The 16040-nt window shown below is 37.3% G+C and overlaps 1 protein-coding gene across 2 annotated transcripts; it reads left to right on the forward strand.

Annotated features, from left to right (window-relative positions):
• Window positions 1-1126: 1126 nt before the first annotated feature.
• On the forward strand, window positions 1127-11721 carry pank1a (pantothenate kinase 1a). 2 transcript variants are annotated; one of them, XM_079632984.1, is made up of 7 exons: window positions 1127-1818; window positions 5644-5996; window positions 6970-7223; window positions 8588-8764; window positions 9572-9695; window positions 10328-10453; window positions 11081-11721. In XM_079632984.1, the coding sequence occupies exons 1-7, from the start codon at window positions 1596-1598 to the stop codon at window positions 11138-11140; spliced, it is 1317 nt and encodes a 438-aa protein (XP_079489110.1). In that variant the 5' UTR covers window positions 1127-1595; the 3' UTR covers window positions 11141-11721. The 2 variants fall into 2 exon arrangements, with proteins under 2 accessions (XP_079489110.1, XP_079489111.1); XM_079632985.1 differs by lacking the exon at window positions 1127-1818 and adding an exon at window positions 2951-3163 and having other exon boundaries at window positions 11081-11279.
• Window positions 11722-16040: the final 4319 nt, after the last annotated feature.

Raw genomic sequence — 16040 nt, forward strand, 5'->3', positions numbered from 1 at the left:
CAAATGTTTAATAAATTAAATTTTTAAACATGTTTGGTGTTTTCTTCATTTCTGAATTCTTTTGTTTGGATCCAAGAAAACATTAATTTTTTTATTGCCTTATAAATTTATCCAGTCCTCATTACATTTTGACAAAGACGTCCAGTTCTTTAATATCTTTCCAAGTAATGGTTGAGGTCACTGGTGTCACATTAACAGCAGTTTCCTAAATGATTTGGCTCTTCTCAGTCCTGTATACTATTTTGGCAGGTAAAAAGTACCACACACTGTACTTTCCAGAAAATGTTCACAGTGAGTGAATTGACATTTGATGGTGCTATTCTAAAGCTAACTGAACTGACCAAAGTCAGTTAACACTGTGGTGTGTGGAGACTTAAAATTGACTTATTTTGTCTCTGATTATTGTGTTATTTACTGGTCTCTGCCACTCAGTCAACGGTCTTTTACTCTTCTCTCCATTAGGTGGCCGAGCCAATTGAGCAATTAGCCTACAAAGGAAAAAAATACACACATTTTTACATTTATAAGTAGCCTAGATAATGGTCTGAAAAGTATTTTTTCTATCAGTCAGAAACTGTGTTGATTGATGTGTAAATTTGTCTTTCTGTGGATACTAAAATACAATACTGAATTTAGCAGAAGGTAATTCATCTGTTTAAACTTTAAAAGCATATGCTAGTCAACCACATGTCTGTATTTGGTTAACTTCAGCAAGAAAATAGATAAGAGATATTTAAAACTAGCGGGAGTTTATTTTAAACAACTGGAAAAATTAGCTGCACGTGTTAATTTTTTTTTTTTTTTTTAAACACTTATACCTCCCTCTTCTCTGTATTTCCAATGTCCAATTTCTTACCACCACGATACTTGCTAGACACCCGAGAACCACCCAACTGAAACTCCCCTTTGACCTCATTCACCCCACACGCATTCATGCTGAGAGAAATCGCTTTCAACTTTAGATAGATAGATAGATAGATAGATAGATAGATAGATAGATAGATAGATAGATAGATAGATAGATAGATAGATAGATAGGCAGGCGTATGATCAACACATCAGAAATGATGCAGGTACACTTTGATAATACCGCCGAAAAGGAGGTATTTAAAGACCTTGTCAGTTGACTTGTGAGGAAAGATCGTTTTGTACTTTGATCTTTTGCTTGCGATAATATTAGAAGATGGTTGTGTGTGTGCGTGCGCGTATGGCGCAATGCTCTGCTTGCACTGAGCCGTAAACTGGCTCGAGCCATTCCTGGTGACGTCATGAGCCGGTTGTTTGACGGGGTATCTGCCGCAGCGCCAGCACTATGGAAATATGACCGACAATGACCTCGACCGTAGCGCGTGTTGATGTATTGCTCTTATCGTTTTGTATTCGACTCTTCTAAACACGCGATTTTATTATTGCTGCAGTTGTTGTAATAGTCGTTTTTAGATTAAATCCGTGCATTGGGTGACAGGGTGTAGATCATTAAAGCCACGCGCTTTTTCTTATCTCGAGAGCGCGGCACACTCATCAGCGCGTATATCTGTGTGTGTTTTGAGGCTTACAAAAGTCGTACGCTGTTGACATTTGCTGTGCATTGAAATATGGATAAGGTTAAATCAGCGATGGATCAGAAATGTGCTGGTCCTTGCTACACAAACATGCACAACAAGCCAATGCGGCGACAGCTGAGCAACGGGAGCTGTAGCCCGTACAGTCCGACGGACGATTACCATCATCTTCACCACGACCCTCAAACCAACGGCTCTCCGGCGAAAAGGTGTCGGCTGCGGAGGCGATTGGAGTCGGCAAAGAAAAACAGACCGCGTAAGTTTACAGACACACCTTCAGTGTTTTTTTTAGATAATATCTGTACATGATTTCCTCAATGTATGATGAGTTATATCTTAAAGATACACACAGACCTCTTGGTAAGGACGTGTTCGAGTCAATATTTAACACATTATTGCGAGAGTGTAATGGCACAATATATACTTTGCCCTATTTTTGAGCCAGTTACTGGCATTTATATTTACAGATGTCATCGACTTCAGTTAACCCTCACAATTTTACCTCAGATAACTGAATCATGGGTCCAAAGTGGAAATGAAAATCTTAAGAAATGTAGGCCTATCGATTATTCCTTTATAGCCTTTAACGTTACCTTACATTTGAGGGACTGTTTGGGGGAGAAAGTGCAATTCTTATTTCATTCACTTCGCTCAAATGTACGTTGCCAAATTGTAAGATATAGGCCTATAAGTTACATACTACAAATAAATGTACTGTTCATGTGTTGACCTTTAAGTATAACACAGTAACAGTAGGCTACTGTGTATCATTTGAGGTGGGGCAATTGGAATGTAATAATTTTCGGTTCATTAAATAAGTCAGATAAATCAGTAACCGCTCTGACTGATTCATAAGTGTTGTGTTTCAATAAAAAGAACCGAATGAACCGAGTCACTGGTGTCGCTGTGGATTCAGTAGCATTGAAAAGTAGTGCAGGAATTGCCAATTGTCAGAATACTTTCATGGGTTTATTTTTATTTGATGTTACTTGCAAAACAGTAATAAAAAGTAATGCAAGAATCACTGTCAGATTATTTTAATACGTTCCGTTCATATCAGCTAACGGATGACGTTCAAGTTCTTTAACGCTTCTCGAACGTGCATGAAAATCATTCGGTTGCGGTATTTATTTAAAAAGAAACTGATTCTCAGCTTCCAACCTTTAAACAAACTCATTATTTCTGTGTCTGACCTGTACACCGAAGAGTGTCTTTTGTTTTGATGAAACCTTTGGCACTGTTCTTCTCGATCTCTGATTGGTCGGTGTGAAGTCAGGAGGTGTGTTGAAATCGCTCCTGATGTAAAGGCTCGACGCTCTTCGACCAATCAGCGCTTGACTTTTGTCTTCGCGTGGCCGCGTTAAAGGGACAGACAGAAACGCCCCCATCCTTCAATATTAAGAATTTCTCTGTATTTATTCACTTTTGCTAAACGACGACAAGAATTCAACTTTGAGAGCGTAGTTATAATGCCATTACAAGCCAAACTGAACTTCTGATTTCTGTCTGTTTGTGGGCTTTTCTACTGGTTAGGCTTTTGTGTTTGCACTTGAATGTATTAGCTACCAGCAGGATGAAGTTAAAGTGTTCAAAGAAGCCAGGTAAGACATCACCTCATCCTCGTGTAATGTAAAATATCTTGCTTCCTTGGAATTGCTCTGACAGTTTTAGAAAAGTTATACTTGCAGCATATTCTGGTGATTGCAACACCAAATGGATTTGATTTCTTTTTTCTTTGCTATATATTGAAGTGCAAGAATGTTGTAGAACAAAGTGAATTCATGTCAGGTTTAGTTTGTGTTGCCAAAGGTAACGGCAGCAGAAAAGTGACTGCTTTTAACAATGCTTATGCAGTTCAGCGAGTCTAAGTCTTAGTTGTGTCAGACTGCATGCCAGGCCAGCTTGTCTACATTCCTCAGCTCCAGTCAACTTTTGTGTGTGGTAGCAACTTTGTTGTTGTAGTTGTTTTTTTTATTGTTCTTTTATTTATACTCAACCCATGTTAATGGTGGTAAAAAGTATTCTTATCAGATAAACAGTATTTCACATGGTCCTCTTTCACATGGACACTCAATTGGCTCGCCTACCATGTCTGTCCCTCTCATTCACTCGGTCACATTCTCTCTCTCTCTCTCTCGCCACTTTTCTGCCTTTCCCAGCTTCTCACATGGACACACTTGCCTGCCAATTTTCTCTCTCTTAGTCTCTCTCCCTTTCCATGCCTCTGCTGACTGGGGGATGTAAACAGACCTCTCACCCACATGAGTTGTTTGATGTCATTATGTCACACGACTGTCACACCCCGTTCACCTGCTGCTTTTGGCTCAGGTCATTCAGTTCAACGAAGAAGCAACATTGTTAATTCCTGGCTAGTAGGGCTGCACGATTAATCGAAATGAAACCGCACTCGATTTGGCAAAGGCTGCGATTATTTTATGTGCAGCTTGTCATTGCAGCGTGGCTGATCGGTAGTAAATGCTGCTCCATCTGAAAGCCAGAGGGCGCTCTCACGCAGAAACCCCAAATATGCCCCTCCGCAGTTAGTGTAGACAACACACGTCATTGCAGGAAATCCCTATGGGCATCATACTATCGCCGTAGCTGAATAAACAGAAGATTGAAATGATTTGATTTATTAAATGTTGTCTTTTTGTTGGACAAGAGGTTCATAAATGCTTCTCATGTTTGGAAAGATGTTTGACGCGTGTTGCTTTTTCAAATGCACTTTATAAGCGACTCAAACTCGCAGTGCTTTCAGATGGAGCAACATTTACTACGGATCACAGAGCCGTACGTCACTGACAAGCTGCGTAAAAAAATAAACGCAGCCTTTGCGATTTCATAATCGTAATAATCCGAGTCAGTTAAGCGCGATTTAGCATGCATTTTTCTTTGTACAACTATGTTTTTAAAACTATGAAAGCAAAGAATGTGGATATGTATTTATTTAGTAGGGCTCTCGTCCACTTGATTTGCATGCTTTGAAATAAGAGTGATGTCCAAAATGAACCTCCCAGCATTACGCCCTCATCTATATTAGGGGGAAAGGAAGCGTGAGGGTCTTTTGAGATGATGTTGTAGCAGAGAGCATTCTGTTCAAAGACCGGTCATCTGTGCAGCACCAGCTGACAATGTGGCAGGTCAGTCATAAATCTGATCGAACAAATCCGATCTGAGGAGCACAGACTGGTCTGCATGTACCAGGTTATTCAGGTTCAGATCTGTGTGTCCCTGAGCTGCCCAAATGTTTCCTGACTTCTCTGGGTTCAGCCCAGTGAACGTCTGATGTAAGACTCATATCAGTAATAGTGTACCTATTATGTGATAAGATAAGACTGTTCTCTATTCTTGTTAGACACTGATTGGTAATTCAGGTCGGGTTTGAGATTTCTGTCTGCTGATCTTTTAAATTTATTTTGAAATGATAGAAACAGTCTGTGAACGTTTGTACTGGTTCTGCTTCTAAGCATCCTAGAACAGCCATTTGCAGCCTCATGGCTGTTGCCATGGTAACTGCCTTGACTCCTCATTTGCTGCTGCAGTGTTGCTCATCATCACTGCCTCTCTTTAGTTGGCCAGCTAGTTATGTTTGAATTAGTTTACTTGCATTCAAAAGTTTGCTTCTTATTTTTTCTTCAAACGTCTCTCATGGTCACCAAGGCTGCATATATTTGATCACTTATATATTTTTTTTTATTCCTGTTGGCAAAGCTAAATTTGCAGCCTCATTACTCTAGTCTTCAGTGTCACATGATCATTTAGAAATCATTCTAATATGGTGATTTGTTGTGTTTGAACAGTTGAACTGCTAATCGTTTGTGCGGAAACCATCATGAATTGAAAGTTCAAAACAAAACAGCATTTATTTGAATGTTATTTTGTAACATTATTAATGTCACTTTAAAAAAAAAAAAAAATCTAAAAATATATGGTAGAATTGTTCTTAAAATGTTTTAACTGACCTTTGTTATGTTGTGGAGTTGTTGTTGTTTTTTAGTTGCCAATCCAGTTTGTCCACTTTCTTAATCTTTGAAACACAATTTACACAATGACATTAATCAGTCTCATTGTCTCTTTCTAGCCTTTCCATGGTTTGGGATGGATATTGGTGGTACTTTAGTAAAGCTTGTTTACTTCGAGCCAAAAGACATCACCGCAGAGGAGGAGCAGGAGGAGGTGGAGAATCTGAAGAGCATACGCAGGTACCTCACCTCCAACACAGCCTACGGCAAAACCGGCGTCCGTGATGTGCACCTGGAGCTGCGCAACCTGACCATCTGCGGTCGCACAGGGAACCTGCACTTCATCCGCTTCCCCACCGCCGCCATGCATAGATTCATACAGATGGGCAGAGATAAGCACTTCTCCAGCCTGCATACCACACTGTGCGCCACCGGAGGCGGTGCGTACAAGTTTGAGAATGACTTCAGAACGGTAAGGAGATGGCCACAGTTGTGCTTTCAATCGGTTTTGACAATAAAATCAAATGTTTAATATGCAGCTATGTGCGGTAGGATTTTTGGACCAATGAGATTTCACAGTGGGGTTACTGCGTCATGCCACAGAAAATAGAAACCAAGCAATCAGCAAAATTTCCTAACTCCTGGGTCCTAACTTTTTTTACCCCATCAGACACAATATTTTGTTAGATTTATATTTAAAACAAAACATAATAATTCAACAATGGGGTAAGAAATAGATTTCAAAAAATAAATATTTTCTAAGAATATAAATCTTTACTATCACTTTTTATTAATTTAACACATCCTTGCTGAATAAAAATATAATTTCTTTTTAAAAAAGAAAGAAAAAATATTGAACGGTAGTGTATTTTTTTTTACAAAAGATTTCAATAAATGCTTTTAAATAAATGCTGTTCTTTTTATTTATCAGAAATCCTGAAAAAAGTATCACAGGTTATAAAGAATTATTAAGCAGCACAACGGTTTCAAAATTGATAATAAATCAGCATATTAGAATGTTAGAATAAATGCAGACTTGATGAGCATAAGAGACTACTTTCAAAAACATAAAAAAAATAGTAATGTTTCATAACTTTTGACCTGTACTGTATGATTTGAAAATATCTTATGCCGAACAAGGCTGCAGTTATTTAATCAAAAATACAGTAAAAACAGTAATAAATAGAAATATTATTACAATTTGAAATAACTTTACTTTATTTCTATATAAATCTTTTGTAACTACTTTTTAATGTCACTTTAGGGCATGTTACTTTTAAGCTGACCTATAAACACATTGAGTATCTCATTTTGGTCTAAACTGCTCAATGGAAAATCGTTTTTTAATTAATAAACAATGTATCATCAAGAATTACATTTAAGTGATATGTCTATTGCATGCAGAGCAGTGAGTAGCCATAAATGATAACAATTTTTCTTTGTAGATGGCAGACCTAGAGCTGCTGAAGTTGGATGAGCTGGACTGTCTGATCCAGGGGCTGCTGTACATAGACTCGGTCGGTTTTAACGGTCATCCTGAATGCTATTACTTTGAGAACCCCTCCGACACACAGAACTGCATCAAGAGACCCTGTTGTCTTGACAACCCTTTCCCCATGTTGCTGGTCAACATTGGCTCGGGCGTCAGTATTCTGGCAGTGTACTCCAAGGACAACTACAAACGTGTGACAGGCACCAGGTCAGCACAGCTGAGCAACGTGCACCATGTAGCACAAACCCCTTCGAATGTTACACACTCTCAATAACTATGTGATAAAACTAGTATTTTGTGTGTGTGTTTTTTTTTCCATTTGTTTCCAAAAGAAATTCACACAGGGATGTTTTACTTAGAGTAATTGTTGATAATGGCTGAAAAAGCTTGTAGTACCAAATAACAAGCTAATAATAATAAAAACACTACATTACTGGTTGTAATTTATTAGATATTCTCTGAAAAACGCTCTTTGCTTATTCTGTGAGCAACTTTTGCTTAGATGCATCCATGCCATGGAGTGTTTTCCTCCAGCTTGAAATATGAGTTTACCATTGGCTATTTTCTAAACACGTGAACCTGATTGTTTCCTCATCTCTCATGGACACAGAATCAGAGCCTGTTAAAAGCATAAGAGCTCCTGCTGTGTACATTTTTCCTTTTGAAACATGAGACATGAGTCATCTTCAGAAGATAACAAATCTGTGATTGACAACAGAGTAGGTAGTCAAGTTCATTTTTAAATGTGGTTGTACCAGAATGGAACAGCCTTTCAGCAGTGACTGACAGGAGGTAGAAGTAAACGCTCTTGTGCAAATCTGTCACACTTGCAGGGGGATCATGTAGCCATTACTTACACTCTTCAACATTTTACAAATCCCTGTGTATGTCCCTGTCACTTGAGTAATTCTGAACATTTAGCACATTTAAAATAACTTTATATATATTTTATATTTTAAAATGTAAATTATTCCTATGATGGCAAAGCTGAATTTTGAGCAGCCATTGCTTTAGTCTTCAGAGTCACATGATCCTTCAGAATCATTCATTGAAATATAAATCTTATGTAAAGATCACTTTTTATCAATGTAATGCATCCTTGCTGCATATAAAAATATAAATTTGTTTAAAAAAAATCTTACCCCCAAACCTTTGAATGAAAGTATATCACAGTTTCCTCAAATTAAGCAACACAACTGTTTTTCAACATTTATAATTTCTGAAGAACCGTGTGACTAATGAGTAATGATGCTATAAATTCATTTTAAAATGTATCACAATAGAAAATGGTAATATTTTACAACATTACTGTTTTGCTGTGTTTTTAATCAAATGCAGCCATGGTGAACATGAGACAAAAATCTTAATTATTCCAAACTTTTAACATTTATAATATAATATGCAAACTAGTTCTTGCTTTGTTTTGCAATAACCACATACTGTCCTTGGCCATAGGCACATTGGTTAAATTGAGTTTAAAGGTAAAAAATTTCACACGTGTGCTCTTCAGATGTACCCGGTAACCATGTTTTGACCCTCAGTGTTCCTTTCTCACTCTTTTTCTCCTGTAGTCTTGGAGGAGGGACGTTTTTGGGGTTGTGTTGCCTGTTGACGGGTTGCGAGACATTTGAAGAGGCCCTTGAAATGGCCAGCAAAGGGGACAGCACCAACGTGGACAAACTGGTGAAGGACATCTATGGAGGGGACTACCAGCGCTTCGGCCTACAGGGGTCTGCGGTGGCTTCAAGGTACAGAAGACACTTTGTGTGTGTGGTGTCAGGTGACAAAGGTCCACAAGTGAAATGTGATGCTATGGGGTCTTGGATGTTGGCGTGCCTGTTTCATGTGACACAAATGTACAGTATGAGACCCCATTCCTTGGTTATTTTAATACACATTGCTTTTCAAAAATTTGCCATCAGTACATTTTATTTTTTAAAGAATGTATGCTTTTATTTAGCAAGGATGCATTACATTGCTCAACAGTAACAGTAAAGACATTCATAATATTACAAAAGATTTCAAATAAATGTTTTTTTTTTTTACTTTCTAAACTCAAAGAATTCTGATGAAAAATGTTAAGAATGTGTTAAGGTTTACACAAAAATATTAAGCAATGATGTCTGAAGGATCGTGTGACACTGAAGACTAGAGTAATAACTGCTGAATATTCAGCTTTTCCATCACAGGAATAAATTACGTTTTAAAATATATTCAAATAGAAAACTTTTATTAATATTTCACAATAATACTGTTTTTTTACAGTATTTTGTATTAAATAAATGCCTTGAATAACATAAGCGACTTTAAGAAAGAGACCGGTATTACCGGTACTACCGGTATTTTGAACTGTAATGTGTATATATAAAATAAAATAATTTGTGTATGCATGTTCATTATATATTTTTCATTATATTTATTAATATATTATTTTAATTATATATAATTGTTTATTTACTTCAGCAATAAACTCCAAAATCTACACAGACTTTGTTGTAGTGCTTTCTGTGAGTGTCTGTTAGGTACATAAATATGTGCTTGTGTTTTTGTTATAGTTTTGGTCACATGATGAGCAAAGAGAAGAGGGACAGTATTTCTAAAGAGGATTTGGCCCGAGCAACACTCGTCACCATAACCAACAACATTGGCTCCATCGCACGCATGTGTGCAGTCAACGAGGTGTGTGTGTGTGCGTGTGTGCGTGTGTGCGTGTGTGCGTGTGTGCGTGTGTGCGTGTGTGCGTGTGTGTGTGTGTGTGTGTGTGTGTGTGTGTGTGTGTGTGTGTGTGTGTGTGTGCGCGCAGCTGTGAGCGTCTGTCTGGCCACTCTGGGCTTCTCTACAGTGTTGCCTTGTAGCCTGGTGATCAAGCAGCATTGTACAGGGCTTTCAGGGTGTACAGAACACCATCAGAGCAGTAACTCCCAACAATACCTGGAGAATACAGGACTTTTATCACATTAGCTAGTATCTATGACAAGTTGATGATGGTCAAAACTTTGAATTTGTCAAAAACACAGATTTAAGCACCTACTATAAAAAGTCCATAAAGGAATTGCTTGTGTCAGGACTCCCTCTGCTGGTGAAGAAGAAATGCTGCCGGAATCAACCTGCTGGTAATTCAGTCGGTTATAAACAGGCCCGCGCAGAAAGAATGTAGTACTTGTGCCACTCAGTTGAACTAATTTTACCATGATTAAATCTGCTTCACGGAATTCTGTACATTTTCTTCCAAAATGAGTGGAGAAAATGAGAAAAACGTCCACAGATTCTATGGTCATAACTAAGTGATGTGATTGTGTTTTGTCCTGTAGAAAATCGAACGGGTTGTTTTTGTGGGGAACTTTCTGCGTATAAACACCGTGTCAACAAAGCTTCTTTCCTATGCTATGGACTTCTGGTCTAAGGGCCAGCTGAGGGCTCTTTTCCTGGAACATGAGGTAATTTTGTCTTCATTAAGTTTTAATCAATTGTTTTTATTCTATTGTTTATATTTTCTCAAATTTGGGAAATACATTTAAGTTCAAATGTTTGGGATTATTGTAATGTTTTTGAAAGAAATCTCTTATGCTCACAAAGTCTGCATTTATTTGATCAGAAATACATTAAAACCATAATACTGTGAAATATTATTTTTTTACAATCTAAAATAAGTTTTTAATCAATTTTAAAATGTAACTTATTCTTTTGCTGGCAACTTTTATAGCAGCCATTACTCTAATATGTTGATTTGGTGCTCAAGAAACAATTCTTATTATTATCAATGTTGAAAACAGTTTCATAATTTTGTGTGGAAACTGATATTTTTTTTTCTTTTGGATTCTTTAAGATTAGCAAAGCCAAAATAACAACATTTATTTCAAATATAAATATTTTATAAGAATATAAATTATATTTCAAAATATAATTATATTTGATCTTTACTGTCACTTTTAAACAAATGAATCCATTTTCCAACTGAGAAGGTCTCTCAGAATCACATATTTTATATGGTAGTAGTTCAATGAAATTATTTTCATATATTGTTTGTTTATATGCACACTCATATGTGTGTATGTGCGTTTCAGGGATACTTTGGAGCCGTTGGTGCTTTTCTAGAACTGCTGAAGTCTTCTGAAGACGCATAAAGGAAAGGAATCCTCATCTCTGATTATCCAGAAGCTGCTTTAAGACTTCAACAAAGAAGCTCCAACAGGAACACTGGAATACTGGGAACACTGGACATTTTGAAAGAAGCCATTATAGTAATTAACCTGTAAATAACCCTTAAAATAAGATTTTAAAGAATATTTTTATGAGTCTCCTTCAGACTGACGACTAACGGAATCTAATTGTTAATTTGTTCTTTTGTTGTTCTCCTTTTGTACTGTTTGTAAATATCATTGTGTAGTGAACAGGGTGAGTTTACTGATGGCCAAAACCATCAGTATAAAGTTTTGCTGTTCTTGACCAGCCACCAGCAAATGATGTTTAACACACTATTTTAATTTAGATTTAAGCATCAGGTGCTGTGTCAGGAATGTGTCCCGGCTGTTTGGGATACAGATCCTCTAAGTAAAGAAAAGACATTGACACTGTTCTCTGTACAGCTTGCAGCCTTTTCCGGTTGCATCTCCTTTCACTCTTCCTTTTTGCTACTGTTAACAGTTTTCCATGTGTTTATGCAAAACAGTCATTTTCAAACAATTCAGTTTAGAATAATTTCTCTGTTCACTTTTTATATATATATATATATATATATATTGGCGCTGATTCACATGAAGCCTTTAATTTTTAAAGGATTCACAGAAAGCTCAGGGTGTCTCACTTTTAATTCTGAGAGGGAATTCTGTGGGACCAAGTGGCCAATTTGACTCTTCAGATAATAAGTTCCCCTAACATCCTCTTTGCCCAGCTTTGCCTCTTCTTTTTCCATCCTGCCTTTTCCTATTCTTTTTCGTATCCAAACCAAAACTACTTCATTCATCTTTGTCAGAATGCACACAGTCATATGCCTTCCTCGCATCTATGGTTTGAAAACCAGCACTAACAACAATCAAAGTAGCCGAGAGATGACAAAACAGAAGGATTAAGTCAGTATGACAGCAATTACCCACAACCCCCCTTTCTTCACTATTCAAATATCAAACATGTTTAGACAGTTTAAAGACTCACCCATTGTGTTTCCATTGTAGTGCCAAACTGAAAGGGGAGGAGTCAAACCAGACAGCCTGCCAATACAAGCATTCCTGATTTACCAGGCCATGCACATCATTTCTTCTCCCAAAAGTCACATAGCATTATAATGTTAAGATGAAATTCAATATGTAATCAAAAATAAAAACACTACTCTCTTACTAGTTATATTCTGTTCTTCAGTCCTCCTTGCTGTCTCTCGTGCCTTCTATGTGATCGCTCTCTTCTTTTAACTTGTGGCTTTTCTTTTTACTGGTTTCTAAGAAAAATCTGAATTAGATTTCTGGGACCTCATGTCAACTGCAATATTTTATTTTTCAGAAAATACCTATCTAGGTGGGGGGGTTTCCCCCCACTTTTTATGTGAGTTTTTTGGGGTTATAATTGCCTAGTTAAAAATGTATTGCTTTATAATATTGAATTATTGCTTTGGTTGGCCTTGTATATTTGGCATTAAATTATTTTCATTCTAGATTTGGATGCTCTGTTTGCTTGTTTGTTTTGCTGAAAGCTGCTTGGTTGATGGAGCCATGTGTCTCTGAGAAACTAGCTGTTCATGTCCTGTTTGCCACTGTTGGCAGTAATGCTGTTATGCAGAGTGAAAAGGGCATTTCAAACATTGTTCTTTTCTCTGTCTGTGTGTTTTCTTTTGATTCCTACTGACAATTTTAAACACATGATCCTTTGCGTTGCTTGTTTGATGCTACTCTAATGGATACTTTGTGCTGTCCGATCAGATTGTACAAACATGTAAATATTCTTATCTTTGTTTTTCACCTCTCAACGTGTCTTTAAAGCCTGTGTTGAAATGTGTGGCTTTATTAAGAAGATATGAGAGACTTGGTATCTGTGTGATTGATTATATTATGCATAGACTCAAGAAAGTAAATAAATTAAAAAAAGCATTTTATGGATTTTATTCAGTATGAATTGCCTAATGTTTCGTAAAGGGATTCACCCAAAAATGGAAATTCTATCATCATTTATTCAACCTCAAGTTATAAACACCCTCATGTATAGATGTCTTTGTTCTGCTCTACACAAAAAGGAAGATATTTTAAAGAATGTTGGAAACTAAAGAAGTCCCGGGCCCCATTGACTACCATAGTATATAGGGAGAATATACCATAGTCAATGGGGCCTGAGATCTGCTTGGTTACAAACATTCTTCCAAATATTTTCCTTTGTGTACAGCAGAACAAAGACATTTATACAGGTTTGGAACAATTTGAGAGTGAGTAAACGATGACAGAATTTTTATTTTTGGGCGAACTAACCCACCTAGAAATGGCTACTTTTATGTTCTTTTCAATTATTCAGTCACCCATTTTAAATGCTTAAATTGTAACAAATGCACAGGTTTGTGAAAGTCATCTTTGATTGAAAATCTTAAAGAATCTTTCTTCTTTTATTTTGTCTTAACACTTCATCACAGTGGTGGGCCGTCAGGGCCAGCAAGGCCTTCTCTGCTGGCCTAAACATTATCAGAATCACTGACTTGAACTTTAATATATATATTTTATGAATGAGTATTACATGATTCCCAATAGTCCATTCTCGTAATGTCATAGCTTTTCTCTTGGTTGCGCTGCTTCCAGTAGTGTATGTTTATTTTAGCGCTTTTATCCAATCATATTTCAGCCATCATGTGTTGCCAGGTCAAATATATCTGCCTCGAGGCCTTCAGAATCGATAGTGCGGGCGCCTGTAGCTTACAATGAATGGCAATGAAACTGTTGCTTTAACCAATCAGATAATCAGTCAGATTTAATAAGCCAATCAGATTTCGAGTTGACTGCACCGGGGCCATCTAGCAGGCATACAATAACGTAAGCATTTTCACGCCCTTTGATTGGATGGTCAGAGCGTGTACTATTATTACTGGTAGTCAGAGCTAGCTAACCGCATCAGTAGCGAACTGTGTAAACTAAAATATATTCCTGTAGATTTTTAAATTTTTTCAACCCACAAATTAATGTTTCTTTCCTTCCTCGACCACCAGCAGGTTCAAACCTACCGGAAAAATCCCTTATTCAGCTTTACTCAGCTTACGCAGAGTCACGGATCTATATCGATCTTTCCGGGTAAAAACAGAACTGAATGTAAAGTTATGCCTGATTTTGAAGGCAAAAGTCCCGCTGATCTCATTGATATCGTTCAAAAATCTGTGTGAGAGCTTGTGTCGGCTGTAACGTTACACATCATCATGTTTTGCGGTGTTTTCCCGGTTTACTGCTTCTGTCGAGCAGACACTTGCAGCACTAAAGCCAATTAAAACTTATGCCAGAAATACGTCGGGACGGACTCGACTTTCAGCACTTTATAGCCTCGATGGCAATAGAAAAGGTTGTTGGGACTGAAACGCAGACAACCTGTACATCCAAGTAATTTAAGTCTTTTTGAGGAAAGAAATTAGAATGGATTTTGTATTAAAAAAAATAGGCAGTAGTTTTGGTGAGTATAATGCATTTTTTGCCCCCGTTTTTGTCCGTTCATAATATTTTCTTCCTAATTTTTCTTGTAAATTTATGATCGAAGCAACTTCTTTTTTCAAACATTAATACTATTGTAACCATTGAAGTTCAAGACAAGGGAGGATCCGTTTCCGAATTTATAATCAGAACGCAAGAACCACTGTAGCCTACACTTTAAAGCCGAACGCACTCGCTCGTTTCTCTCTACCCAGCCTTTCCCGAACTCACCGCATTAACCCTATAACTGCCGGTGCAAAATAAAACAGGAATTTCACTGTTTTTCGTTATTAATTCAGGTTGGACATCACTGAAGGCCTAGGTGTGAAATGCACGGCCCGCCACTGCTTCATCATATACATTTTTAGTTAAACTTAAAGTAGTCCTACACTAAACTGAACCCGAGAGAATGAACGAGGACAAAAAGAAAAGAAAAATGTAAAAAAAAAAAAAAAAAATCACTAGGCTACCCCCTCTCAAACTTCCCAGATTAAATGTTTTTCAAAAGCAAATGAGTGATCACCTTTACCCCCTAGGGTAATATGCATGGGCAAATCGCTGTTCTCCTGTTATCTCCTGTCTGATCCCCTCAGTTAAGCTTGGGATTGAACCCCAGGAACTCAAAACAAACGGTGAGGGCGGGGTCTTAGTAATACACTTTTTTTTCTCTTTTTTTTTTTTTTACATATAAATATATGTTTCTCTTAGGGTTTCAAACACTCCAGTAACCACAAAATTTAGTTTACAATTCATTCAGGGCGTATTTTCACCTAGCTCTAAATACTTTCGCACACTTTTCGCTGATGAGGTAGCCTAGTAGGGCACTCGAACTGTTTTTTAGGATCATGGGGTAAAATACTATTATTTAGAACTGTAGCCTATTATAGATTGACATTTTAAATGTATCTCAATCAACGTTTTTGTGTAGTTATATTTTCGGCTCCCGCCACAAAATAAAAAGAATTGCGTGATACAATTGCGAGTCGGAATTGTGAGGTATAAAATCGCAATTCTGAGGGAAAAGTAAGTACCCCCCCCCCCCCCCCTCATACTTGGACTTAATAACTCGCAATTGCGAATTAATTTCTTACAATTGACTTAGCTCGCAATTCTGACTTTATAAATTGTGAGATAAAAAGTCAGAATTTTGAGATAAAAAGAGAAAAAAGTTTAAATTGTTATATTCCGTTGCGGTAGCTTCCATAAGAGTTTGACCAAAAGAGAGTTTGGTTTGTTCGGGACGACCTTCAATAGATGTCCTGAAAACTGAAATTCCATTAAAACAGTGAACCCTCCTGAAAGTTATAGGCTAATAATAATTTGCATACTGGGTGGGGTGAGAGGGAACCATGGCAAATATCCTACCCAGGACAGCAGTTGT

Source organism: Phoxinus phoxinus (assembly GCF_949152265.1).
Source record: "Phoxinus phoxinus genome assembly, chromosome: 13".
In the NCBI taxonomy this organism is placed as follows: domain Eukaryota; kingdom Metazoa; phylum Chordata; class Actinopteri; order Cypriniformes; family Leuciscidae; genus Phoxinus; species Phoxinus phoxinus.

What these genes read in the sequence shown, in the direction of transcription:
- pank1a (XM_079632984.1), top strand. Translation starts at nt 1,596, where the DNA reads ATGGATAAGGTTAAATCAGCGATGGATCAGAAATGTGCTGGTCCTTGC. An exon ending in GGCAAAGAAAAACAGACCGC is followed by an intron (nt 1,819 to 5,643) that starts GTAAGTTTACAG and finishes GTCTCTTTCTAG; the next exon opens with CCTTTCCATGGTTTGGGATG. An exon ending in TTGAGAATGACTTCAGAACG is followed by an intron (nt 5,997 to 6,969) that starts GTAAGGAGATGG and finishes TTTTCTTTGTAG; the next exon opens with ATGGCAGACCTAGAGCTGCT.